This window comes from Cyanistes caeruleus, chromosome 34, assembly GCF_971803275.1.
Source record: "Cyanistes caeruleus chromosome 34, bCyaCae1.hap1.1, whole genome shotgun sequence".
Taxonomy (NCBI): Eukaryota; Metazoa; Chordata; class Aves; order Passeriformes; family Paridae; genus Cyanistes; species Cyanistes caeruleus.
In genome coordinates, this window is record NC_141735.1 from 16,486 (window position 1) to 43,552 (window position 27,067).

General features: G+C 53.0%; 3 protein-coding genes across 13 annotated transcripts in view; 2 read left to right on the top strand and 1 right to left on the bottom strand.

The window, feature by feature from the left end:
- The first annotated feature begins 12 nt into the window (after window positions 1-12).
- On the top strand, window positions 13-3,688 carry LOC111942182 (uncharacterized). Its single transcript, XM_086871188.1, has 3 exons — window positions 13-134; window positions 1,043-1,220; window positions 2,529-3,688. The coding sequence occupies exons 1-3, from the start codon at window positions 78-80 to the stop codon at window positions 3,281-3,283; spliced, it is 990 nt and encodes a 329-aa protein (XP_086727314.1). The 5' UTR covers window positions 13-77; the 3' UTR covers window positions 3,284-3,688.
- On the top strand, window positions 2,661-15,076 carry SPATA16 (spermatogenesis associated 16). 6 transcript variants are annotated; one of them, XR_015281388.1, is made up of 12 exons: window positions 2,661-4,367; window positions 5,277-5,357; window positions 5,991-6,416; window positions 7,487-7,632; window positions 8,346-8,435; window positions 8,889-8,973; window positions 9,473-9,620; window positions 9,997-10,137; window positions 10,378-10,490; window positions 11,144-11,233; window positions 11,348-12,658; window positions 14,326-15,076. XR_015281388.1 is itself a non-coding variant. In XM_023945360.2 (12 exons), the coding sequence occupies exons 1-12, from the start codon at window positions 4,353-4,355 to the stop codon at window positions 14,530-14,532; spliced, it is 1,695 nt and encodes a 564-aa protein (XP_023801128.1). In that variant the 5' UTR covers window positions 2,935-4,352; the 3' UTR covers window positions 14,533-15,076. The 6 variants fall into 6 exon arrangements, 5 of the variants coding, with proteins under 5 accessions (XP_023801129.1, XP_023801130.1, XP_023801128.1 ...); XM_023945360.2 differs by having other exon boundaries at window positions 2,935-4,367; window positions 11,144-11,308; window positions 12,581-12,658; XM_086871179.1 differs by lacking the exon at window positions 2,661-4,367 and adding an exon at window positions 5,131-5,192 and having other exon boundaries at window positions 11,144-11,308; window positions 12,581-12,658.
- The window catches only part of G6PD (glucose-6-phosphate dehydrogenase), a 26,324-nt gene continuing 4,803 nt past the window's right edge, over window positions 5,547-27,067 (bottom strand). For 3 of the 6 annotated variants that reach the window (XM_086871183.1, XM_086871182.1, XM_086871181.1), the window contains 11 exons: window positions 25,972-26,009; window positions 24,668-24,776; window positions 24,000-24,217; window positions 23,213-23,368; window positions 23,003-23,128; window positions 22,822-22,915; window positions 22,063-22,249; window positions 20,418-20,653; window positions 19,821-19,897; window positions 19,063-19,155; window positions 18,178-18,707 (listed from right to left, as the gene is read on the bottom strand). In XM_086871183.1, coding sequence (XP_086727309.1) covers window positions 18,605-18,707; window positions 19,063-19,155; window positions 19,821-19,897; window positions 20,418-20,653; window positions 22,063-22,249; window positions 22,822-22,915; window positions 23,003-23,128; window positions 23,213-23,368; window positions 24,000-24,217; window positions 24,668-24,776; window positions 25,972-26,009 — 1,437 coding nt within the window. In that variant the 3' untranslated portion in view covers window positions 18,178-18,604. Of the gene's footprint in view, window positions 8,602-14,176; window positions 14,396-15,185; window positions 17,712-18,177; window positions 18,708-19,062; window positions 19,156-19,820; window positions 19,898-20,417; window positions 20,654-22,062; window positions 22,250-22,821; window positions 22,916-23,002; window positions 23,129-23,212; window positions 23,369-23,999; window positions 24,218-24,667; window positions 24,777-25,971; window positions 26,010-27,067 lie in introns of those variants that run through there. The other 3 variants (XR_015281389.1, XR_015281390.1, XM_086871184.1) reach the window with 3 other exon arrangements.

Here is a 27,067-nt window from a genome sequence, read left to right on the forward strand (position 1 = left end):
CCGTAGCTGTTTGGCTCCTCTGAGTTAAATTTGAGGTAAGGAGCTCTGCGTAGAAGAAAACTCTTTGGGAAAAAACAATGTTTTCTTTTCTGCTACAATTACTCAGGACAATGGAGCAAAGGAACAAAAAAAAGGTAAGAAGAAAAACTTTGTGTTTCAGCAGTGTTGCCAGCTAAGTTGGATAATTTATGGACTTCCATAATTATTTTTCAGTGATTACTAAGTAGCACTCCACTTGTGATTAATTAGGGTGGAGAAGAATAGTATTGATTTGAATGGTGTCTCATAGGGACCTTTAATCAGGGCTGTCTACATTCTAAATGAAAATAAGAAAAAGAATGGACTCCCAGGTGGCATTACCATTACATACCTGCTGGCCTCGCTCCCATTGGAGATATTTGGTGCCAGGGTGTGGGTAGAAGTGCCCTGAAATGCAGCTTTAAACCCTTGAAATGCTGGAAAAGGCGACGCTTAAAATGAGCAAACAGGACAGCTAACTCCATTTAAACAAATACAGTGGTAAATAAATGGCTTCTCCTCTTTAATTTAAACCCCTCAGATATTGGGGAAAAGAGTGGTTTTCCTCACTTTAAATCTCTCTGGTGATGGAAAAGGCGGCATTTTCCCCTTAATTCAGATCCATAAGGAAGCATCATCCATGCTTTCCTGTTCCACTTAAAGTGGGAAAAAAATAGAAAATGGGCAGTCTCTGTCAGTTGATACCTCTAACAGCACAGAAAAAGCACAGTTACCTCCAATTGAGACTATTAAAATTGCAGGGGAAGCGGATTTCTCTTCAATTTGAACACGGGCAATTATGGAAAGGGAAGCTTTTCCCCCTCAGTTTAAACCCCTTTTTTTTTTTCGAATAACCCCTCCCTTTTCTGGGGCTCAGGAGAGGGAGTGACAAGGTAAAAGGGGAAAGTTGAAAGCTCTCCTCGGGACCACGTAGTATTCCCAACCGACCCCAGTTTGGACCTGCAACCCCCACTTTTCCCATCTTCCCTCTCCTTTTCCCCGGGCCGGGTTCCCCCGCTCCCAGCGGGTGGGAGCAGCCGAGATCCCCGCGCCGCCCATCCCGACCTGTCCCGGCTCCATCCCCGCTCCTGCTGTGGGCTGCAAGGGGTTCAGGAACCGAGGAGGAGGAGGAGGGAAGGAAAAGGCGGAGCGGCAGCAGGAAGCCGGAGGAAAAGAGGAGAGGAGGGATCCGCACGGCTCCGGTATTGCCTGAACTCGCAGCCCCCCCCGGAATCATCGCCCGCCATCCCGCAGGTGTCCGGGAAGGGGGAGCTCGCCCCAAATACTCCGGGGGTCCCTGGGTTTGGGGTTTTGGGGGGGATGTTTGGGGATCGCAGGGCCCCCGAGCCGAGCCGCAGATGCTCCTCGCGGGGAGATCGGGGGTCCCCGGGAGGTGTTTTGGTGGGATCGCGGTGGCGGTGGCGGCAGAGCCCCGGCAGAGGGGCCGGGGGGATGCGGGTCCCCCCGCGGTGGGGGTTGGGCTTCCCGGGCCGGGCCCGCCGAGCTCTGCCGGGGCCACGTGGGGACCGCGCGGGAGCGGGGGGAGAGCGGTTTTGGGGAGCCGCGGCTTCCCTGAGCGGGACCCCAGAGAGAGGAGAGCCCCGGAGCCGCAAAGCGGGGACCCCGAGAGGGGGGGGACCCCTGGGATTCCCGGGACCCCGGCGGGGGGTGCTGGGGCTGGAAGGGCGGCATGGCCGGGAAAGGGGTTCGGGGCTCCCTGTGCCGGCAGTGGCTGCTCCCAGGATGAGCCCAGGTGATCCTTCCGTGGGGTTCCAGTTTCCTCCTCTGCACTCCCTGTATGAGCCCAGTCAGTCCCGGTCATTCCCTATTATGATGCCATTTTCCCGCAGCACGGTCCCAGTTGCTCCCAGTTGCTTCAGCTTTTGTCCAGTGCGCTCCCAGTTCTCCCAGCATACTGTCCCTAGTGTAGCCACAGTCACTCCCAGTATGATGCCAGTATATCCCAGCAGGGCCCCAGTCACTCACACTTGTCCCCAGTTGCTCCAAGTGTGGTCCCAGTTACCACCTGCACGATCTCAGATGCTCCCGGTGTATCCCAGCTGCTCTGAGCATTCTTGTAGTCATAGCCAGGCACTCCCAGCTACCTCAGCATGGTTCAGTTGCCCCTGCTATTGTCCCAGTCACTCCCAGTACATCCCGGTTGTCACCAGCATGCAACCTGTCATTCCCAGTTGCTCCCAGGATGTATGCATGCTCCAGCATGGGCCTGGGAGCTGCCAGTAATCCCCAGTCAGGATCCAATCACACCCACTATAATCCCCCTATGATTGTAGCCAGTCCCAGTATGATCCCGGTCACTTGCAGTCTAATTCCGGTCACTCTCGGTATGAGGCTCTCCTGCTCCATCTCCCAGCCCAGCCCGGCCCCGGCTGCAAGACGGCCCCGCTGCCGGCGCCGTCCTGCCGGGGACGCGTCGTGGGGGGATCTCCTTCCCCTTTCCCTCTGGCACAGAGGCAAATCCCATCCTCTCCTTGCCCTTCCTCCCCCAGACAAGGAGCTGAAGATGGAGACCAGGGAGGACAAATCCCCGCGGCAGAACCTCGTGGAAGAGGCCGTTTTGAGCGGCTCCGTGGCGCAGGAATCCGAGGGGGAGGAAACGCCCCGGAGATCCCGCAGGAGGAGGGACTCCAACCCCAGCCCAGGGTGCTCTGAGGAGGAAAGACCCACCCTGTGCCGGGAAGGCGGCCGGAGATCCAGCCAGAGCTCTGAGCTGGTGGTCCGTGAGCAGCTTCATGATGGGGAGAAGGCCCACAAGTGTTTGGAGTGTGGGAAGAGCTTCAGCTGGAGGTCCCGCCTGATTCGCCACCAGATGATCCACACCGGGGAGAAGCCCTACGAGTGTCCTGAATGTGGGAAGGGCTTCAGAGACAGCCCTGGCCTGATCATCCACCATCGTATCCACACTGGGGAGAGGCCCTTTGAGTGTGGAGAATGTGGCCAGAGCTTCAGTCGGAGCTCCCACCTGACCTCCCACCAGAAGATCCACACAGGGGAGAGGCCTTACGAGTGTTCCGAATGTGGGAAGAGGTTTCAGACTAGCTCCCTTCTCCTCGTACATCAGCGGATTCACACGGATGAGAGGCCCTACCTCTGCCTCGACTGCAGGAAGGGCTTCAGGTACAACTCCCACCTTATCAGGCACCGGCGCATCCACACCGGGGAGAGGCCCTATAAGTGTCCCGAGTGTGGGAAGAGCTTCAGGACTAGCTCGGTCTTGAACCAACACCAATGGAGACACCGGTAAGAGAAGCCCTGCGAGCTCCCCGACTGCAGGAAGAGTTTTGTCCTCTGCTCCGACTCCATCCCCCTGCAGAGGACCCACATTGAGGAGAGCCTTGGTGACTCACATTCCTGGTAATCCAGGTTGGGAGGACACCTGAGTGGTGGTCTCTACGTCCTCCTGGATCCCTGTGGGTGCCTGGATGTACGATGGAGCAGGAACATGCAGATCGACAATGGAAACTCGTTGGGAAGAACTGATCTTTTGACTTTGCACCCTAAAAAATCTGCTCTGTCCAATTGTTTCTCCTGGTGGCATTGAGCAAAGCTGGATGATCCTTGGAGATCTTTTCCAACGTAAATAATTTCCATCTTCATCCCATCAAAACACTCAGAATTACGGTAAAAATAAAGACGTTAAACAAAGCGATCTAAAGCTGCACCATTTTACTGGGATTTGGGGTTCAGAGGAGTAGTCGGGTAGATTTGTGTGTTGTAGAGCCGTGAAGCCAGGTAGATGGGGCTGCAATTTCATAGTTGCACTGGCAGAACGTGTCCATCTGAGCCCATCTGTTCTCTAGGAATTCCGGTTGTCTGTCTGAGTCCCTGGCCTGGGTCTCCCCATATTGAGTGTTCCTCCCAAAGGGACCAAATCGCTGCTGAAGTGCCCAAGCTGCTCCTGGCTGGGGATGTTCCTGTCCACCAACCTCCCCTGCTCTGCAGCCCCCAATTGCCCAGTGACAGCTGCTGCTCCCACAGGAAAATGGTCTTGGGGAGCATTTGAAGCACAAGCTCAAGCCCAGCGCAATGCCAGCCCCTGCCCGGCTGCGTGTGAACTCCAGGAGGGGAAGGAGGGATTGATTTGGAAGCTCCTGAGTGCCCTCAGTGCAGCTGGGTCCAGAGCCATCCCCACCTCGCCGAGCAGCAACTGTGGAGCAGGAGCCGTGCCTGATGTGCCACATCGGTGTTCAAGTGACCAGGCCATGGAGAAAGGCTGAGGGGGCAGGTGCTGGGGCAGGGGCAGTTGGGCTGGGGCAGGGCTCTCCAACCGCCCTGGATGTGGAACTGGAGCCTGGCAACTGCCAGAACGGCCGATGGAGCCCCCACAGGTGAGTTGGGAAGGGGCAGCTTTCCCTGTGCTGGGCCCGGAGGGGGCCTGAGTGGCCCTGGGCCATCCCATGGGGAACAGTTCCCTTTTGGAACAACAAGGCGTTCCTGGGGGGCTGTTCGAGAGCTGGCGACAGCTTTGGTGCTGGCCATGGGGACAGGCCTGGCAGGGAACGGGGGCTCCTGTCCAGGCCACCCACATCTCCCATCACCATGGGCAGTAACCAGGGAGCAGCTTTTCATTGCATTCCCAGCACCCCAGTTTACAGCCCAGCCTCAGCACTTCCCAGAGACCACAATGGGTTTCCCCCAGTCCCGTCACGGATGATTCCTAGTGGCCCAGAAGAGCCCACAGGAAGTATCAGCGTGTGCTCGGGGAGCTGGAGCACTTCTGCTATGGGAAAGGCTATGAGAACTGGGACCGCTCTGCCTGAAGAAGGCTCAGGAGAGACTTTAGAGCTCCTTCCAGCCCCTGAGGGGACTCGGGGAGTGTTGGGGAGGTACTGGAGACAAGGACCTGCAGGGACAGCGCAAGGGAGAGTGGCTTCAAACTGACAAATGGATCAATTTGCATCTTGTGAAGAAATTCCTTCCTGGAGGAGGAATGGTGAGGAGGGTGGAGAGGCCCTGGCACATGTTGCCCAGAGCAAACAGGTTGCCCTGGAAGTGTTCAAAACCCAGGCTGGATGAGGCTCTGAATAACTTCCCTTTTGGTGTTCTCATCAAGTAAGACACTTCCCTGCAGGTTGCTTGTTCTGTTTTCAGACTCTGGGGTTGAAAGTATTCCCGAGGAGGGGAGAAAGCTGAGCTGGAATTCCTGAGCTGGAGTACGCTGGGAAAGCGTATTTAGGACCGACTGCCTCAGGGACAGCCACGCAAACCTGAGTGTGCTCTTGCCTGTGCTCTTCCAGGTGGCCCAGGAGTTTGGACTGAGCCAGCAGTTCCCTTCCCACATGTTTCCTCAACAGGGACTTTCCTCAAGAGCCCCTGAGGTGAGTACAACTGTGCTGAGCTGGCTCAAGACCCTTTTGAAATTGGACTTAAGGAAGGGAACTGCAGGAACCCTGAAAGGGGGAAGCTGCTTGGCCGCGGCTGTCCTGTCTGTCCCTGATGGGGTTCATTTCTCTGTGCCTGATTTCTGGATCCCCATTTTACCCCAGAGGAAACTTCATTTCATCTTGTTTGGTGCTAAAATCATTTAGGCATTTATTATTAAATTATTATTATTTATTATTAAATTAAAGCATTTTCAGAAATTACTTCTGGAAACCAGAGTTCTCCTGGGGCATTTTGTGAAGGCAAGCCGTGACAGGGACAAGAATGGCTTTAAGCTGAAAGAGATTGAGACTGGACATTAGGAAGAAACTCTTGGCTGTGAGGGTGCTGAGGCCCTGGCACAGGTTGTCCAGAGGAGCTGTGGCTGCCCCTGGATGCCTGCAAGTGTCCAAGGCCAGGCTGGACAGGGCTTAGAGCAGCCCGAGATAGCAGAAGGTGTCTCTGCCCGTGGCAGGGAGATGGAACGAGATGGGCTTTGAGATCCATTCCAATCCAAACCATTCTGAGATTCTCTGAAATGACTTTAGATCCCACGATTGTCTCCTCACCTCACGCCCCCTCTCTTGCAGGCATGGCAGGAGGCAAAAGAACACAAAGAACGATCCCGGAGTGGCGCAGATAGAGCGAGCCGTAAACGGAAAGCAGGAAGCCTTGGAAATGTGTCCGGGACAAAAGCGGAAACACCAGCAGAGAGCGGCACAGGGCCATTCCCGAGCGCTCCGCTTCGCATCCCTCTCTCTAGGCTCAGGGAAATAGAAGCGGAGCTGATTTGCGCCGACGAGGCGGACGCTGAGTTTGAGTCTGGCGAGCCGGTGGCGCCAGCAGTGCCACCAGCAGTGCCACCGGCAGCGGCTCAGCCCCCTGGCCAAGCCCCAGGGGACAGCCGGTGGCACCGGGCTGGGGCAGGGCTGCAGGCAGCCCTGCGGGAAGGCAGCGCTCGGTGCCGGCAGCGGGATTTTGCAGCGGCTGCGGCCAAGTTCTCCATGGCACTGGAGGTAAAGGGCTGTGACCCCAAGCAAAACCGTGACAGGGGTACCTGCACTGCAGTGCCAGGGCTGTTCCCCGCACTCCCTGGGGCAGGAACAGCAAAGGGAACCAGGGGCACCAACCTGGCATGCCTAGGGTCGGAGAGAAATCCAGAAATGCCATTTCACCTGAAATCAGAAAACTGGGGCTTGTAAATAAACCACAGAAGGGAGGGAAGTGTTGGACTGAACTGAAGAAGGACAGGTAATTTCGTACTTTTCTCCAAGTTCTTAACTGTATTAATGTGTGGAGGAAATTGAAGTCCCAGAGAGTAAAAAAAAATGCTCCTTTCTTTAATCTTAGCTCTGTCGGCAACAAATGTCCTCTCAATAACTGGCGAGTTGTCACTTTGCCCCAGCTAATGCTTTCTCTCCTCTCTGACTCCAATCCCTTCAGCCAGGCACTTGAAACCCTGAGAAAGGGACCAACTGCGCTTTTTTTTAGCACTGTCCTGCCAACCTTCATTCAGCAGTATTTGTCAAATATTAGGGTTTTGCAGTTCACAATATAATGTAATAGCCTATTCCTAATTTTTTTTTAATACAGTACTTAAGTAATTTTATAAGCAATAAATGTTATAGCAGTCAGTGCTATTATTTTGATAAAGTGTCATCCTTTTAAAGTGCTTGTTTTCCCCCTATATTCTGATTTGAGCTGTGGTACCAGCAGGTCACTGAAGAAGAAAGAAGGACTTTATTTCCTCTTAAGAGGAAAAGCTGATGAATGCACATACCAGGAAAATGGATGAAGGGATTAATCCCTGGGATTGCAGACAAAGCAATTGGGACTGACTTGAAAGAATTGTAGGGCTGGCGCTCCTCAGCAGTCTCTAAATCCAGCTCTCCTCGGAAACAAAAAAACCCATAGCATCCCTGAAAGACCCTTCTGTCCTCTGTACTGATTTTTGTAATGCTGACTTTAGTTAAAGCCAGAGTCTATTAGACTTCCGTTTTCTCCGCTGATCAGTCGCAAAAAGTATTTCCACCGAGCAAACGGTGTATTCTAATATTTGGAAATTGTGGTTTTGTTTCATGTGCAGCTTTGCAGTAAAGGCTTTGCTATAGAGGATCCCTTGAAATCCTCCCCAGATGACATTTCCAGGCTTGCCAGTTGGATCGAGTCAAAGCTCGTCGTCTGCTACTTAAAACTGGAGCAGCCTAGTCTTGCTCTGCATCATTCACACAGGTAAGAGGAAATATGGATCGGATTCGCTGCTAAGACTGAAATCCAAAAGGAAACAAAGACTAGGAATAAATGCTGTGCAGGAAAAGCCAGTCTAATAGTGAGAAAAGAGGAATCAAGAAAACACACCTTACATGTGGCATTGGTGTTTGGACTGGACTAATTGCATCTGTTGAAGGGTCTGAAACGCAGCCCAAGGTTCACCCACGTTGCACCTATGCCTTGTACAGAGAGCATTTCAAAATATCTCAGGCTCACCTTCTGATACATTCCAGATGCACAGTGCTTCCAGGGAGATGAACCAGACACCTGCTGCTCTTGTTTGGGGAGCTGGGGGTTATCAAGAAGTTGTGCTGTAGCACTTTGGGTTATGTTACCTACATTCTCAAGGCAAGTGAGAATATTACCCGTGGAACATTTTTTTTAGAGCAATACACAAACCCCTAATGAAATTTCATTGAAGATAAAACCACAATGAAATGAACCTTTAAGTAACATTTTTAGTAATATTTTCAGTAATATTTTCTTCATTGATCACAGCTGGAGAGAGAGGGAGATGGAGGCAGAGAGACAGTTCACCTGGCATTTGAGATGTAGCGCTGAGTTGTAGAGCAGAAGTGCATACGGCGTCTGCCTCAGTCACCGCTTGATTCTTAGGAGTTTAATGAAGTAAGAAATCCAAGTCTAACCTTGTCCATCTCTCTTCTCTCCCCAAGGAGCATCATTCAGAATCCCTCTCACTTCTGCAATCACCTGCGCCAAGCCACTTGCTTTCGGTGCCTACACAGATACTCGGAGGCTGCCAGGTACCTCTGCTGTTCCGGCTTCCACAGGGCTCCTCTGCATCGCTTTCCTTGCAGCTCTCAGCAGTGACGCGTCCCCTAGGAGCCACGCTTTTCCCAAATCTGTGGAAGCTTTGCACTGGCTTAGTGTGCGTGACCTCAGGGACAGGAGAGCTCCACTCTTCCCAGCCTGTGTAATGAGAAAAATCCCAATTTAATCCTCTAAATAAAAATAAAATAAAATTAAATTAAATAAAACAATCCTCTAAATTATATCCCTGGCTATTTGCTGGCAGGGAATTTAGAGAGCTAAAAATGTGTTTGCTGACGCTTGTCTAAAAGCTGGACGAGGACTGGGAGTTCTCTGTAACCTTTGGTATTAAGCTCACTCAACAGTCTTTGAACCGGATACCCTTTCAGTCTGGCCACAGAGCCTCTTCTCTGCCTGCACGCTTCTCTCTCTGCTTTTATCTTCAGGAGTGCCATGGTCGCGCAGTGTCTGTATGTCCTGGCTGAAGGTGCGGGGCTGGAGACCAGTGACCTCCTCCAGCTGTACTGGCAGGTAATAACTGAAGGCCTGGGGAGGACTCACAGAATGGGCTAAGTTGGGAGGGATCCGCAAGGATCACTGAGACTAACTCTTGGCCCTTCGCAGGACCATTCCCAAGAGTCACGCCCTGTGCCTGAGAGTATTGTCCAACTGCTCCTGGAGCTCCTTCAGGCTTGGAGCTGTGACCGCTTCCCCAGAAGCCCATTCCAGTGCCCGACCACCCTCTGGGGGAAGAACCTGTTCGTAATAATCCAACCTAAATGTCCCCTGACACATTAATTCTGGATACAGCCGATGAAGGCATTTTTTCCTAAGTCTTCCTGATGTGACTTTCAGAGAGCATGGAATCACTTTTTCTCTCCATCCAAAAGACAGTTTTTCTTGTCCCTGTCTCCTCCTTGAAGATGGAGGCTCATGGAGTCAATCATCCAAACCACGTGGTGGTTTTTTTTTTTTAGAGACCCTAGTCTCTACGCAACATGAAATGTATAGTTTCTTTGCCATTTTTTAGGCTATGATTCAAGAAGCCATCCGTGGAGAAAGTTCTTTTTCGGCTCTGTATACACCTTTTGAGAAAGAGGACAAGGCTGACAAAATAAAAGAGGCAAACAAAACCTTTGCTGAGAAGCACCCTGACTATGTGCAGCACATATTTACAGGTAACAGCAGGTTTCAGCTGACCTTAAGTGCTGTGGACTGTGATTGTGCAGCTGAATGCAAAAGAGTTGGAGAGAGCTGGAGAGTTTGAGCTGCTTGGCCTTCAGACACTTACACACTGCTGAGGGGAATTGGGCAAATATGCTTTATCTCATGCATCAGCAAAATTTAAGCTGTTGATGCAAAAGGCTGCAGAGCCCTAAGATGCAAAGCCCAGTGAGAGCTGGATGTGTTGGTTTTGTCATCTGTGTTTTGGCAAGGTTTCTGGAGACCGTATCATTCCTTCTTAGACTTCCCTTATTTTTCTCCAAAAAAGTAACTTCTCTTACAGCTGAAAAGAAATATGACAGTGGAAATTATTTTCCTTTCCCTATGCAGATCCTCATGGAATTCACCTGTTGCCAGAGAAGGCTGAATCTCATCCTGACCAGCAGTACTTACTGACTCTGGGCTTTAGAAACAAAGAGATTGGAAAAACTGTGGAGAAGTTTGTAACTCGAAAACTGCCAGTCTTTCCAGGTGTGCCAACTTGCTTCAGAACTGTCTGGGCTCAGGGGTGACTCCCACAGTCCTTACTAAATGAGGGGGCGAGGGGTGTCTTGGGACCCATTTCCATCAGTGCCAGCAGCCCTGATAGCCCAGGCAGCTCTTCCCACCTGCTTCGCTCCTCCTCCAGTTCACCCAACGTCCTGCTAGATCCCCTAAAAAAATGGAGATGAATAAACACAGCCTCTGTGGTTCTGTGATTTCACTTCCTAGGACAGAAAATAACTTTCAGTCCCAGCATGGAGGAAGCAGCAGAAACATTTTGGCAGAACACTGGGGAAAGGATCATGGCAGCCATGGCTTTTCTAGGAAGCACCAAGATAAAGGTGAGCATCCTATTCCCTTTCTGGTATGCAGTGTGTGGGAAGGACATGTGCTTTTGGGGAACAATTCCTGCTCCACGTGCTCCTCCAGTGTCCAGAAATGCTCTACGAATTGCAGGAGGAACAGAGCTCCAGTGGGTTTAGACTCTTTTGAAAAGGAGTTCTAATGACTTAACAGTAACCAGAGTTTCTTGAAAGTTCCTCTGCATGCAATTTTCTCCAGTCTTTATGTCCTATGATATTATATCCCTACTTCACATAATCACCAACACAATTACTCTATTTCATACCTATAGTATGAATAGGGACTGCACCTCCCACGCGGAGCTCCATCGAGAGTTAATTGTTGCTTCTTGAAGCATTTCTAGTGACTGAGATCCCGATCCCACTGGAGTGAAGGTGTGAAGTAACCTTTCCACCTATCACAATGACATCTTTATTTTCCTAGTCCTACTAGAGAGCTTGTGGCAAGAAAGTCTGTTTGTTGCCTCTCTGAAGCCTGTCCCAGCAGCATGGCCTGAGAAGTGGTGGCTGGCACACTGCTGAGAGCAGGACCGGCACAAACACAGATGAGAAACCTTGAGGCACAGGACTCCAAGGATCAGGGTGTTCCCTGCGCCTCCCCTCTGACCTCCTCTCTTTTCCTGGGCAAGCAGGATGAGCGTGGCCCGTGTGCACAGGCCATTGAGCAGTTCCATCATGCCAGCCTGCTCAGCCACCTGCAGAGAGGGGAGGAACAGGCCCAGGTAATAACCCAGGCGATGGCTGAGCTGGCAACTGTTCCCTACCTGCAGAGAGTCTCTGAGGAGGATGACAAGCTGGTAGGTTTTGATTTCCAACACTTGTATTGGCCTCTGCAGGCTGAGAGACAGAGCAGGAAGGGCCAGGGCAGAGTTCTGCACTACCACCCTTTGTCCTTTGTGGGGACCTGAAAAGAATCCTCAAATCCTCCTTCATTCAGTGCTTTGCCAGAGGAGGAGCTGATCACCTGCAAGGGTGACTGATGGAACCACCAGGACTCACCTGTCAGTATCTATTGAAAATCCTGTCTTTGTCCCCAAAACCTCCCCAAATCGGTGTGGAAAAATGATTGCAATGATTCAGCTCATGCTGCCTTGACAGCTCTGACCTCAGAAGGCAGCTGCATCAAAATAGCCTGAATTGGGGTATAGCTGAGAAGGAGACGGGGAAAGGAGGAAAAACTGATTTTCTGTGCTGGGTCCATCCCCCACATGCTCCCTGCCTCAGAACAAACCTGTCTGCCTGCTCACGGTAACTTGTCAGACTTGCTGCACAGGTGTCCCAAAGTCAGTAAGGAATCCGTCAGGCTGTAGTGAAATGTGGACTGTGCCCTTGGCTGACCCAACGCTGCTCCAGCAAGGGCCAGCAGTGGGATGACTGCTGCAGCCAACGAGGCCAAAAGTGATGGTATCCAAGGGGTTTGGGCAAAAAAGAGGAGGGGGAAACATCTCCTTCTTGCTGTGCATCAGTGGACAGATGGTGTCTCTCCTCCTCCCCTGAAGGGACACCTCTGGGTAAGCCTTGTGCCTTGAGCACACCCAGGAACACTAATACCCAGATACATAGTGCTAGTAGATCTTACTTCTTTCTCACCAGTAAAACGCTTGTGAAGAAACTCCAGAAGCTTTTATTTGGATTTCCTTTAACTTAACCCAACATTTTGGAGGATAATTATTTAGAGTGCAGCAGTAGCACAGGTCTCAAGTACCGGTTTTCCTCAGTTTCTTCCTAAACATTGATGCTAAGGGCAGGACAACCTGGATCCAGCCCTTGTCTCTGTGTTTCTGAATTAAGAGTATCTAAACCATTTTCCAGGGGTTTGGAAGGGTTCAGGGTGAGGCAATGTCAGGACTACCCTGGAAAAGGACTGTGGGGAGGCAATACTGAAGTATTTTAGGTTCACAAGAATGCAGTGCAAGGGCTGAAGCAAAGATGAGTTGGTCATGCTCGCTGTGTGAAAGATGATTCACAAAATCATCAGAGTGCCAAGGATTTGAACCGGGGTTTAATTTGTGTATTCAGAGAAATGATTTCTCTGTGAATTCCACATTGATTGTATCTCTGTGCCACAGCTGCAGTCACTGATGGCAGATGCCATGGACATCCTGGCTGAAAGAACTGGAGAGCGTGTGTGGACTAAAATACAGAAGGTAACAGCCTGCAGCAAAGGGCAGGAGAGGAGCTTGCTCCTTGGGCAGGAACTGTCCCTGAGTCTGGTCTGTTCAAAAGGCATAAATAAGAGGAGGTGCCATGTGAAACCTGGTCCCATGCCTTGGCCTCTGTCCATGCTCAGGCACCAGCTCAACCAGACCAGACATGTCTATGATTTGCCTGGGAGGCTCTGGCTGCATCCCTGCTGTGCAGAGACCATTGCAGCTGATCTGCTGCAGCAGGAACGGTGCAGTGATGTCAGCAACTGATGTGCCAGATTAGTTCTTATTTGGGGGGCCGGACCTACTCTATACATATGAAAAGCACAGGCAGACCACGCCAAACCACGGTTCCAGGTAGGAACATCATTCCTCTGCTGTTTCCTGGTGGCATCCCCAGCAGTGCAGACACTGCTGGATGCTCCTAAAGGGCTGCTGTAAATCCTGCTGCTGTTCCGGTGTCCCCTTTGTCCTCACTCCACACCCCACCCATCGCTTAGGACCCATTTTCCTTCCTCTTTCTGCCCTTTGTGCTCACCCAGACACCAGCACTACCCCCAAACAGAACAGGCACGTTTAATGGCAGAGCAAAGTCATGTAGACACTTTCATTTGGTCTCTGGCAGAAGAGTCTTGGGAGCTCAGTGGTTGTGGCTAATAGGGCCAGGCCCTGCACTGGACCCCTGCGCTACGGGATCAATTGCACCCAGACTCCCTGTATGCTTTTGGCCAGTCCATGATTTCCTAGGCTTTTATTTCAACTTCATCAAAACAAGACTGGCACCAGGAATCCTCTTCCTAATCCTCTGCGTGTTTCTATGCTGAGCACATCACAGCAGAGACAGCCCACGAGGCTCTTTTGAGGGCTCCAGGCTCCTCGTGCTCCTGTTGCAATGGATCTCTTGACAGCAAAGGAGCCAAAGCCCAGGTACAAGTGCCCATCGAGCTTCACCAGCACAGCAGAAAACTCTTTTCCATGGCATCATGCATGGTGCTATGTGCAGGCCATCCCCTCAACAGGTCCCCCTGGCCAGCTCCATGGGCAGGAGGAGGCAGAGCTTCTCTCCCAGACCCTCTGTGCCCTCAACACCCCAGGGCAGCCGATGGAACTTTCCTGCTTGCCTCTCTCAAAAACACACCCTCCTCACCGACCCAAAGCATGGCCAGAGCATGTGGCATGGCTTCACTCCAAGGCCAGGGCTGAGGAGCACTTAAGGGACAGCTCATGACACGGATCAATACAAGAGAAAGCCATGTTTGGATTAATTCCCAGTCTGTTCCTCTGAAAAGTCACACTCCCCTGAATGCCTGTCAGCATGGCAGAGCAGGATTTTTTTTTTTTTTCTTTTAATTATTTCAGCTTAAAATGCAACGGGCAGATTGATTCTTTAGATCTTCCCACGATGCAGGGTCTGCATCTTGAGTAGAACCCTGCGTGAAGGGAGTCTGTTCCACAGCAATGAAGGAACTGAATCCAAACAGAAATGGAGAAAACAAAAATAATGACAAAGTCAGGTACTTCTGCTGCAACCAGTTCCCCAAGAGGAGCCTTCATGTATTTTTGTTTCTAATGACTATCAGTTTTGAAATAAACTAATTGCAACAACTTTTAAAGTTTTTATGGAAGCAAATGGACTTGCTTGAGACACCACTTCTTTCTAATTGCAGGTGGCACTAATTGAAGAGTACTTGAGGGAAGGAGAAGAGCATTACTTAAGAACTCCACATGTGCAAATACCTGGAATGGAAAACATCAACTGGACTCCAAGGGGACAGAAATACCTGAGACTGGAAAATACAAACATGTTCATTCCCAACCCACGAAGCTTAACCACAGGTCCAAAAAAAAGACACATTGTTTTTGCAAAAAGTTGATTTTGTAGGTATTTTGTAGCCATTCATACCAATTTGATAGATGTTAATCTTATTTTACATTGTATTAACTTGAAGTTGTATAAATTTAAATTGTAGCCAACTGTATTAAACTATATAAATTGAACTTGTATTACCTTAAATTTAAGTGGTATTAAGTAGTATTTACTTGCATTAACTTTAAATTGTATGAATTTAAACTTGTATTAAACTGTATTTAGTTCTATAAATTTAAGTTGTATTACTTTAAAGGGTATTGAACAGTATTTGCTTGCACCAGCTTTAGGTTGCATGAATTTAAATTCTATTAAATTTTATTTAATTGCATAAAACTAGGTTGTATCAGTTTAAATTTCAATTACGTTAAATAGTATTTACTTGCATTAACTTTAAGGTATATGAAAAAAGGCTTAAGTTGCATTCAATTAGATTTACTTGTATTAATTTTAAATTGCATGAATTTCAATTTAAATTGCATTTAATGTAAACTTTTAAACTGTATTTGTTTAAATGTCAGTTGTAGTAAATGGTCTTTAATGCTTTAAAATGTGAGTTGTACAAATTTCAATTTAAATTTTACTCAGATGTGTTAAACTTTACTGCACTGTATTTAATTTAACATTGCCAGCAACACCAATCTGCTGCTCTGAGCCTACCCTGTGTCCAAGCTCTGTCACATCCTGCTGGCCTGACCACGGCCCGAGCAGTTCTGGACGCAGGGATCCCCCATCCTCAGCTGGGCACAGCAGAGCCTCCCTCGCCTTCCCCGAGTCACCCGGACCGTCCCAAGGGGAAAAGTGGCCCTGAAGGCTGCGGGAGCTGCAAGGGCAGGGACACAACAGGAGGGGGAAAGGAGAAAGCAAATGCGGAGCCCAGCTGCTGGGCCGGGGTTGGGCTGGCAAGTCCTTTGTTCTCCTCGGTGCCCCAAGGGCGGCGTTTGCCCGCACTGGACGGGAACTGGCGCCAAGCGCGGCACAAACCCTGCAGGGAGAAGAAGAGCTGCCCTTGCCTTCTCCGGGCTCCTCTCGGCCTCAGGACTCCGCCCCACGTCTCTACCTGTCCCGGGGACACGTCTGGCACGGTTCGGGTTCTCAGGGCCCCGGAGCTGTCAGCAGGGAGCAAAGGACAGCTTTTCCCCGGAGATCACCCGAGCAGCTGATGCTCCACCTGCAGCCCCAGCTCATGGGTGCGGTCCCTGCTGAGCCTGAGCTGCCTTTTGGCCACGGCGTTTTTGCAAGGGAAGAACCTCACTCATCCTTACAGAAACCACATTCTGTCATGGCATTTTCTGATTCAAGGGGAATTTTAAAGCAAAAAGACAGAAAGAAAGGCAAAATCCAGCACCAGGCCAAAGACTGAATGAAAAGTCCAGGGCCTAAAAGGTATTGAACCACTTAATTCCCATGATCTTTTATCACAGACAGGAGTCTCAACCCCACAGATTCTCAGCTGCCAGAGACCATTTTCCCAGGTTCTCAGAAAAGATATGGAAAAACTAAGAAAGAACTGGCAAACCCTTGGTGCTCCTTTGCTCATTGTGCAAGGAGTAAAGTAGAAAGAAACAGTTTTGCAAAAATCTGAGCTCCTTAAACATGCAGAACAGAGAGAGGAACTCTTTGGAAATGACATTATTTTGCCACGGAGTTGGTTTTATCAGGTGGGGTTTTATGACACCCAGTGGCAATGATCATCCATGACGGGCAGATCTGCACTAACGCACAAAGATGTTCTTCACAGATCACAGAGTCACAACACAGACTTTGGAAAATCCTAAACAAATCCTCTTAGTTGGAGATGATATCTATATAACTTGGGTCAAAGTTACAAGATGCTTATATAGCTTGAGTTATAAGATACCAATATAAACTAAATCATAACTTTCTATACAATGTATAGCTTGTATATGGTTAATTAGTTGCTTAATGCTTAAATAAACAGAAACTCACTAGGTGAATAATCTCAAAAATAGACAAGCATAGCTATATTGAGAAGCAGCAGGATGTACTAATGAGAAATTGGCAAATGTAAAGCAAATTAGCCACAAAATGGAGAATTTAGACCATTTGCACCCAGAAAGACCAAGGAACACCATAACTGTGCATGCTCTGAAGACAAAGTTGAAATGTTCAGGAAGACCTTGAGTCTTCATCAAAGAAAACACCCAAGACCACCTAAATTTGGCATGTGCAAGCACAGTACAGAAGAACTATTTATAACTATGAGATAACATTATGTAAGTTAGCTCTGACGTGTACATGACGATGTTATAATGACATTGCAATATTAAGCAATAATTACTGTATAAATAAACTACAGCACATGACAAATGTGGGTGAGTTAGGTGGAGATATCCCACTCCCCATCAGCACTGCAATAAACAGGTACCTGCTCTATAGACATCTGTCTGTGGGGATTTATTTTCAGCCTTTTTCAGGCAACAGAGGCAAGTGGCCTTATGATGCTGCAATACTTAATCCCTTCCAATAGTTACAGCGAACTCTGAGAGATCCCAGAAGGTTGTTTTTCCAGAACAAGCCCCAAAGAGACACAGTGTGGAGCTGAGGTGCCTCCCCCTTGCGAGGAGGCTCCATGAGCAGCACCAGCAGCCCCGAGGGCCCAGCTCCTGCCGCAGGTGTTTGTGCCCCAGACACACTGCCTGGCCAGGCAGCCTAGGAGCTGCACAGCAACAAAAGCTTTTCATGACCCCACAAAAAAGTTTAAACCAACTTTAAATTCAAGTGTCTTGAAAGAATCCCAGTCTAATAGACACTGTCTGTAAAACATCATACAGCACATGGTGCTGTACAGTTTCCCACTGGATCTGTGAAAATGCTTCTACCAGTCTCCCTCAGACTTTTCCCTCCAAGCCCAGCTCAGCCCAGGTCCATGTCCATTTTCAGGGAAAACGGGAATCAGCTACCTCGAGCACCCGCAGGCCCAGCAAGGCCAAGGCCGGGCCGGGCCACTCCCTTCAGGCCCCTCTATGGATGCGGTGCTCTCTCACGATTGACACCTGGTTAAAAGAGCTTCCATAACCTCACCCGGGTCTCCTGGGTTCCCTGAAGCCCCTCTGTATCACACCAGCCCCTGACTTCCAGGAGCTTCCGCAGTGGCCCAGTGGCTCCTTGGTTCCATGAGTGGCTGGCTTAGAGCTCCTGCCCCCTCAGCTGCTTGGGGAGAGGCTGTAGAAACAGCGTGCAGACGGTGCCATCACGCTTCTGTCCCCACGCCTGTGCCCGACTGTGCCACGCTCTTGGCGCGGAACCCCCGCAGCGAGGGCTCGGCTCAGGTGAGCGGCGCCAGCGGCGCTGCGGCTCGGCCGCCCCTCCTTGGCCCCGCCCCCTTCAGCCGCAGCCACGCCCCTGGAGCGGCCCCATCCCCTCCCACCGCCTCCAGATTGGCTGCTGGGCCGCTGGCCCCGCCTCCCTCAGCCCTCCCCCGGCAATGGCAATGATCCCTCATTAGCATAAACCGCACCCGTGTGCCTCCGCCCCAAGCCCTTTGGGGGTCCAGGGGCTCCCTCCTCCCCCCACAATGGGGGAGTAAGTGCCATAGGGGTCCCTCAGGTGTTGGATTTCTGCCCCATAAGTGTCATAGGGGAACTCTGCCCATAAGTGCCTGAGGGCAATTAGAACGTGGTGGTGGCAATTAATCAGCCAAAATTTGGTTTAATTGGTCCTGGTTAATGGCAAGTTAATTGATTAATTGATTTGCGTTAATCATTAATTGCTCCCCGGGGGGGGGGGGGGGGGGTGAGTGGGGAAGGTTGGGGTGGGTAGGCATAATGAGGAGGTACTTAAGCTTTGGGGGCTTGATGGTGGGAGAGGGGGAGCTTTGGTCCCAGTTGGGGGGTTGGGGGGCTTGGGGAGGGTCTATGGGGCAAGGTTGGGGGTTCTGTGGGATGGGAAGGGTCATCTCCAGCCCAAGAGTGTTTTTGGGGGGCTGGAGTGTGTTGGGGAGGCTGTGGGGCAGAGGGTCCCATGGGGCACCAACCCCCAGCCCAGAGCCCTGGAGTGTTTTTGGGGAGCAACTCTTCGATGGTCCCCCCTTGGGTCCGGGGGGGTCCGGCCGTGGGTCAGGGATGGGGTTCAGGCCCGGGTGGGGGCACCCACCGATAGGTGCCCTCGTACAGGAACCCCACCCGCCGCAGGAGTTCGTCCGCCTCGGGGGGGCCCCGGCTGGGAAAGGGGGGGACACAGGGTCAGGGGGGTCCCTGGGACCCCCAAATCCTGTGAGATCCCCAGGATCCCCCCAAACCCCTGGGATAACCCAAATCCCCAACGGGATCTCTGGGACCCCCCCCCCAATCCCCAGTGAGACCCCCAGGCCCCCCATAAGCCCCCAGGACAACCCAAATCCCCAGTGGGACTCCCCAAATCCCCAACAGGACCCCCTAGGCCCAGCCCCTCTCCCCCAGGTGTGCCCAGGTTCTCCCAGACTCCCAAATTCCTCCACCAGATAACCCCCCACCGTTGCCCCCCCAGGTGTCCCCAGCTCCCCCCAGCCCCCTCCCCCCAGGTGCCCCTTTCTCACCTGCCATAGGGGTAGGGGATGGGGGGCTCGCGGCGCTGCTCAATCTGGTGCAGGAGCGGGGTGAAGATGCGCCAGGCCTCACGCAGCTCATCACTTGAGGGGGGGACACCCCAAAACTGAGCTGGACCCCAAAACTCCCCCAAACCTCACCTGGCCTCACCTGGGACCTCCCCAGGCTCACCTGGACCCCCAAACCAGTCCCATCTTCTCCTCCAAACTTATCCCACCAGCCCCTGCAAACTGGTCCTATCATCCACCTTATACTGGTAACCCTTGCCCCCCCGCATACTCACCTGTTCCACTCAAATTGGTCCCATCTTCCCTCCCCAAACTGGCCTCATCTGTCCCCCCCACCATGTCCCACCTGTTCCCATACCCCACCTGCCCCCTCGAACCAGTCCAATCTGCCCCTCCAAACTGGTCCCATCTCCCCCCTAAAAATCCTGCCTGCTGCCCCTAACCTGGCCTCACCTGCCCCTCCTAAGTCCCATCTCCCCCCCCAGACTAGTTCCACTTGACCCCCTTGCTGTCCCCAAACTGGACTCACCTGTCCCCCCAAGACTCTTCAGCTCCTCTAAACTGGTCACATCTGTACTGCCCCCCCTACACCCCAGTCCCCCTGACTGGGGGGGTGAGACCCACCCCCAGTCTCACCTGTCTCCCTATGCCCCACCTGTGCACTTCTTGCCCCATATCCCACCTGTCCCCACCCCCCACCATGTCCCTCTCATCCCCAGGTGTCACCTGTCCCCTCTCACCTGCGCACAAAGTGCATTTGGTTCCCGCAGATGACGTCCAGCAGCAGCCGCTCATAGGCATCCGGCAGCTTCACATCCTGGGGGGCACCGGGGTGGTCTGTGAGGGTCTGGGGGCACCCCCAGGTGGGGGGACCCTGCCAGGTGAGGGGGGACCCTGGGATTTGGCGATTCTGGGGGCTCCTCTGGGTTTGAGGTGGCCCCAGGTGTGTGGGGAACACCCAGGATTTCAGGGAACTCAGGTGGGTTTTGATGATCTAGGTGGGTTTTGGGAACCGCCCCAGCTGTGGGGAACCGCTTGAGATGTGAGGTCTCCATCCCCAGTTTTGGGGTCTCAACATTCCAATTTTGGTTTCAACACTGCAGTTTTGAGTCTCAGTGTTGTGATTTTGGGGTTCCAGCTCCATTTCTGGGTCCACGAACCAAATTCTGAGTCTCAATGCTCCATTTTCATGTCCCAAAACTCCATATCTGGGTCCCCAAACCCCATTTTTGCATCTCAAATCTCCATTTTTGTGTCCCCAAATTTCATCTCCATGTCCCCACCCTCATTTCCATGTCCCCACCCCCATTCCTGTGCCTTCTGCCCATTTTGGGTACCTTGTAGCGGCTGCCGTAGGTGAGGTCGAGCTCAGACTCCTCCGGTCGTAGGAACATGCCCGGTTTCTTGGTGTTGAGTTTGGCATAGACAGCCTCACGCGGCTGCACCCGCACCACCAGCTCGTTGCGCTTGCACTGCCGTGCAAAGATGTCCCCAGGCACCTCCCGGAACTGCAGCCGCACCTCGGCCTTGCGCTCGTTCAGCGCCTTCCCACAGCGCAGCACAAACGGGACACCTGGGGACAGAGGGGAGATGGCATAGCTGCAATTGTCATCATCAATAACGTCATTGTCATCACTGGCATCATCGTCATCAACATCCATCAACATCCCAGCGCCTTCCTCCAGTGCAGCATGAACGGGACACCTGGGGACAGTGGCATCGTTGTCATCATTGTCATTGTCACCATTGCTATAATCATCAGCATCACCATGCATTAACATCACCATCAACGCTGTCATCAATATCTATCAATATCACCATTGTCATTGTCATCACCGTTGTCATTGTCATCATCATCATTAACATCAACATCACCTTTGTCATCATCAACATCATCCCCCATCACTGCAGCCACACCTTGGCCTTGCGCTCGCTCAGCGCCTTCCCACAGCACAGGACAGAGGGGACACCTGGGGACAGTGGCATTGGCATTGTCATCACCACCAACTTCCATCAACATCATCGTCATCATCAACATCCATTAACATTGTCATCATTGCCATCATCACCATCCCAGCACCTTCCTGCAGCGCAGCATGGAGGTGACACCTGTGGGGTTGTCATCGTGGTCATCGTTGTCATTGTCATCAACAACACTGATGTTATCAACACTGCCATCTTTAACATTGACATCATCATCATTGACATCATCATCAGTCACATAATCTCATCACCTACACTGTCATCAGCAGCAGCACCACCAACATTGTCAACATCATCAGTCATCGACACCCATCAATGTCCATCAACATGGTCATCATCATCAGCGTCCATCACCACCATCAACGACACTGCCAACGTTGTCATCATCCACATTGTCGACATCCATCAACATCACCACAATCATCATAATCAATGACCAACACCACTGCATCATCATCATCAACATCCATTCACCAACATCATCATCGAAGTCATCAGCATCCATCAACATTATCACCATTGTCACCATCATCATCATCCATCAATGTCATCACAATTCTCACCACCCATCATCACCACCACCCATCCCCATCCCAGCGTGTTCCCACAGTGGAGCACTTAACAGCATACCTGGGACACCATTGGCATTGTCACCACCACCACCATCATCATCACGGACATCACCATGGCTCATCATCTCCATCATCATTTCAGCCATCACCATCATCAGGTGGTCAACACCTCTGTCATCCTCTGGTCATCAATGTCACTATTGGCCATCACCATCATTAGTACCATCTCCATGGTCAGCATCACTATCACCATAACCAGCACCATCTCCATGACCGCCACCATCATCATCACAGCCATAATGTCATCACCATGGCAACTGTCATCATCATGGTCATTGCTGCCATCATCATCACGACCACAAATGTCATCACCATGGCAACAATCACCATCACATCCATCACCATTACCACTGACACCCTCTCTCACCGTCCCAGCGCTCATTGGCCACACGCAGCACAGCAGTGGCAAAGGTGGGTGTGGTGGAGCCGGGGGGCACCGTGGGGTCGTCCAGGTACCCCTTCTGTGCCTCGGGGGGGCCCTCAGGGTTGCCCACGTACTGGCCCAGCACCACGTCCTGCAGCTCCACTGGGCTGATACATTTGAGCACCTTCACCTGGGAGACAGGTGAGGGACACCTGGTTATAGGGGCTCCAGTGAGACCACGGGGTGGGACTGGTTGGGGACGTGATTATGGGAAAGTAAGTACAGGCAATGGGATGGGAGTGTGGAGGATGCGGCCATTGGAGGATATGGTTTTGGGGGTCATCAACAAGGGGGTGGTGATAGGATGTGGTCTGGGACATGGCCACAGGAGTCGTGGCATTGGGGTCCACCATTGATAACAGGATGATAGGATATGGTTGGGAACATGGTCAGTGAGAATGTGGCCATGGGGAATATGGTTTGCGGGGGGCACTGTCAATAACGGGGTGATGGAAGATAGTTGGGGATGTGGCCATGGAGGATGTGGCTTGGCTTTGGGGGCCACCATCAAGAACATGGTGGTGGAACATGACTGGGGTGGGGGGATGTTGCTATAGGGGGACACAACCCTGGGGCCACCTGGAGATGGTCCCTGTGGCCATGACCGTGATGTGACCATCAGGGACATAAATCTCAGTGATCGGTGAGATGTCAGGGGGTGGTGACACCTTGGTGACACCCCAATGTCCCTGCTGTCCCCACCTTCTCATCGCGGACGTCGTCGGGGTTGGTGGACGCTGGCTTCTCCATGGCCACGAGGCAGAGCAGCTGCAGAAGGTGGTTCTGCATCACGTCCCTGTGGGGAGCCAGTGCTGCCACGGGGTCAGGGGACACAGGGGGACGCGGAGGGGACACGGGGACACCAGGAGACACCCATCCTCACCGGATGATGCCAAAGTCATCAAAGTAGCCGCCACGGCCCTCGGTGCCAAAGGGCTCCTTGAAAGTGAGTACCACGCAGGCAACGTTGTCGCGGTTCCAGATGGGCCCGAAGATGCGGTTGCCAAACCTGGGGTGGGTGAGGGGTGAGTGAGGAGTCGTGTGCTTGTCCCCATTTCCCCTCCTGTGTCCCCATCCCGTGTCCCTGGCGCACCGCAGCACCATGAGGCTTTGCACCATCTCCTTGCCCAGGTAGTGGTCCATGCGGTAGATTTGCTCTTCGCGGAACAGTGCGCTCAGGTGCGCTGACAGCTCCTCCGATGAGCCCAGGTCCCGCCCGAACGGCTTCTCCACGATCACACGGTTCCACCTGGGAACAGGGATGTGGGGATGTGAGAGCAGGGATGGGGGGACACAGGGAGACATGGGGGAATATGGGGACACAAAGGACACGGATGTGGGGAAACATGCAGAGACACAGGGGACATGGGACATATGGGGACACAAGGAACATGGGGGGATATGGGGACACATGGGACATTAAGAGATGTGGGGACATGGGGACACATAGGCACAGCGGGACACATGGGGAGATGGGGGGACATGAGGACACACGGGCACGCACCGTGGCACACAGGGATGCAGCAGGTGTGGGGGTACATGAGGGCACAAGGACACACAGGGATACACACAAGGAACATGAGGACACACAGGGACACACAAGAATACACGAGAGACATGGGGACACGGGATATGGGGGACATGAGGAATGTGCAGAGATACAGGAGGACATGGGGACATGGATATGGGTGGACAGTGAGGACACAGACATGGGAGGTGGGACATGGTGACAACCCAGCCTGTGTCCCCTGCAGTCACTCACCCTGTGAGTGTCCCATCACTGGGTGTCCCCATGTCCCCACTCAACCCTGTCCCATGCACAGAACCCTCAGGTGTTGTATCACAGGTGTGTCCCCATGCTGTCGCCATATCCCACTCACCCCTGTCCCATGCATAGAGCCCTCAAGTGCTGTGTCACAGGTGTGTACACGCTGGGGGGCAGGGCCAGGTAGAAGAGCCGGTGGGCGCGGTCACCCCCAGGCAGCCCCCGCAGGTGAGCATCCAGTGCCCGGAACGAGGCCTCATCCCCATACTGACCCCGCACGAAGCTCTGCAGGGACAGGAACGTGGCCAGGCGGGGCCCATCCTCAGGGGTCACCTGTGGGGGACACACAGGGACAGCAGGTGAGACAGGGACAGGAACATGGCCAGGCAGGGACTGTCCACAGGGGTCACTTGTGGGGACACACAGGGACAGGGGACAGGTGAGACAGGGAACACAGGGAGTGTCCTCAGGGGTCACCTGTGGACACAAACAGGGACAGGTGGAACAGGGGACAGGTGAGACAGGAACGTGGCCAGGTGGCGTCCGTCCTTGTGGGTCGTCTGTGGGGACAGACTGGGACAAGGGACAGGTGAGACAGGAAACACAGGGAATGTCCTCAAGAGTCACCTCTGACAGGTAGGGACATGTGAGGGGACACAGGAACAAAAGGCCAGGCAGGTCACCTATGGGGCCAGGAACGTTCAGGTGAGGTCAGGAGGGGACAGGTGAGGCCAGGAGGGGTTAGGAGGGGACAGAAGAGACAGGTGCAGACAGCGCTGTCACCTTGAGGTAAGGAAGGGTCTGCTCCCGGATGAGCTCCACACTGAGGGGTGAGCGGGCGAAGCCAACAACGCGCGTGGCATCGGGGAGGAGCCCGTCCCGGAACAGCCACCTGGGGATGAGGGACAGCGCTGTCACCTGTGTTCCCTGTGTCCCCAAAGCCCCCCAGAGACACCAGCATCAGGGGATGCCTGTCCCAGAAGAGCCACCTGTGGGACAGCACTGTCACCTGTGTCACCAACCCCCTGGGGACACCTCCAGCACTTTCACCATGCCCAGGGACAGCAGCCAATGGGAGCAGGGAGGACCCTCTCCCAGAACAGCCACCTGCGGGGACACCGCTGTCAACAAACCCCCCAGGGACACCCACAGCACTGTCATCACCCCCCTCTGGGCCTGAGATGACACCGACATCACCAACACTCTCAGGGTGGTGACACCGGTAATGGTGGTTCCTGTCCCCGTGTCACCCTGGGAGAGGTAACACAGGGACAGGTGACACAGAGAGGACAGAAGCAGCAAAGGGAGGAACTGGGGACACCAGCATCATACTGGGGACATTGATGGCCCTGGGAACACTGGGGTCATACTGGGGACACTGGTGCCAGCTGACACAAGTGGCCCTGGGGGTAGTGGGGACACACAGCTGTGGCGACACCGAGCACAGCAGACAATGGCAGCACTGCTGACTAGCAGCACTGGGGACAGCAGTGATTGACATTGGTGACCCTGCTGGACCGGAAGGCCCTGGCGATATCAGTGACCCTGATGACCCTGGAGACAGGTGGGGACAGCCAGGACTTCAATGGCTCCGACAGCCCCAGTGACCCGGGTGATATCAGGGACCCTGGGGACAGGTGGAGACATTGGTGGCCTTGGGGACATGAGTGTCCCTGGTGACCCTGTGGACAGGAGGGACATTGAGAGCCCTGGTGACCCTTATGGCCTCAGAATCAGGGGCACATTGGTGGCCTTGGTGACCCTGGGGACAGGTGAGGACATCAATGGCCTCAATGACCCAGGGGACAGGGAGTGGACCTTGGTGGTCCTGGGGCCACTAATGACCCTGGTTGCCTGGCTAGCAATGGGGACGTGGGGGACCCTGCTGACAAGTGGAACGCAGGTGGGCTTGATGACACCATCGTTCCTATCGTCCCCTCTGTGTCCCCACTGTCCCCAGGTGTTCCTGGGTGTCCCCGCTGTCCCCCAGTGTCTCCATTGTCCCACTGTCTCCTTGATGTTCCCATTGTCCCCAGGTGTCTCCGCTGTCCCCTCAATGTCCACGCTGTCCCCAGGCGTCCCCATACCAGATCGTGGGGTAGATCTTCTTCCTGGCCAGGTCGCCCTGTGGGGGAGGGGCCGTCAGGGGTGGGGGAGGGGCCGGGGCCGCACGCAGCTCTGGCCCCGCCCTTCCCCCAACCCCCGGAATGTGCTGAGTCAGCGCCACGGCCCCTCCCCGTTAATTAAGGGGCATTGGGTAACGGGGTGGGGGAGGGGCGGAAGAGGAAGTTGGGATGGCCCCGCCCTGGCCCCAGGGGGGCGGGGGGGGTGACCTGGGGGGAGGGGCGGGTGGGGCACCCCAACTTCTTCCCCTTCCCCATCCCCCGCCGAGGCATTGGGGTGGCTGCCCCTCCCCCATCACCCAGCGACCCTAAACAACCCCCCGATGCCAAAGAGCTCCCCCGACCCCCCAGTGACCCCAAATAACCCCGGATCACCTTCAAAATGCCCCAAATTTCTCCCCATCCACCAATTCCCCCCTAATTCCCTTTAGTTTGCCCCCAGCCCCCCAAAATCCCCCATAATTCTCCCCTAACCCCCTTTAATTCCCCCTCAACCCCCCAGTAACCCCAGGCTCCTCCAGTATCCCCCCAGTCTCCTTTATTCCCCTCCCCAATAATCTGTAATTCACAATGGCCCCCATTCTTGCTCGCAAATTTTCTTTACAGGCCTCAATATCACCCCATTGCCCCCCCCCCCAGGTTTGTTTCCCCATTTTTTGCTCCTTCCAGCCCCCCAATTCTCCCACAACTCCTTCATTCCCTCCTGCAGCCCCCAATTTCCCCCCCAACTCCTTCATCCCCCCTTCTAGCCCGCCAATTCCCCCCTCCAGCTCCCCAATATTCCCCTAAATCCCTTTATTCAGCCCCACAAGCCCCAAATTTCTCCCCCTAAACCCCTTCTTTCCTGCCTCCAGACCCCCAGTTCCCTCTTCCAGCCCCCCAATATCCCCTGAACTCTTTTATTCCCCCATGCCCCAAATTTCTCCCCCATACCTCCTTTCTTCCCCCTCTAGCCCCCCCAATTCCCCCTAAAACTCTTCATCCCATTTCCAGCCCCCGATTCCCCCCCAGGCCCCTTTGTTCCACCACCCAAGCCCTAAATTTCTGCCCTTAACCCCTT

Coding starts and splice junctions, on each gene's coding strand:
- SPATA16 (XM_023945360.2), top strand. Junction 7,633..8,345: donor GCTCTGCATCATTCACACAG/GTAAGAGGAAAT, acceptor TCTCTCCCCAAG/GAGCATCATTCAGAATCCCT. Junction 12,659..14,325: donor TGTGGACTAAAATACAGAAG/GTAACAGCCTGC, acceptor TTCTAATTGCAG/GTGGCACTAATTGAAGAGTA.
- LOC111942182 (XM_086871188.1), top strand. CDS start 78: ATGTTTTCTTTTCTGCTACAATTACTCAGGACAATGGAGCAAAGGAAC. Junction 135..1,042: donor AGCAAAGGAACAAAAAAAAG/GTAAGAAGAAAA, acceptor CCCCGCTCCCAG/CGGGTGGGAGCAGCCGAGAT. Junction 1,221..2,528: donor GAGGGATCCGCACGGCTCCG/GTATTGCCTGAA, acceptor TTCCTCCCCCAG/ACAAGGAGCTGAAGATGGAG.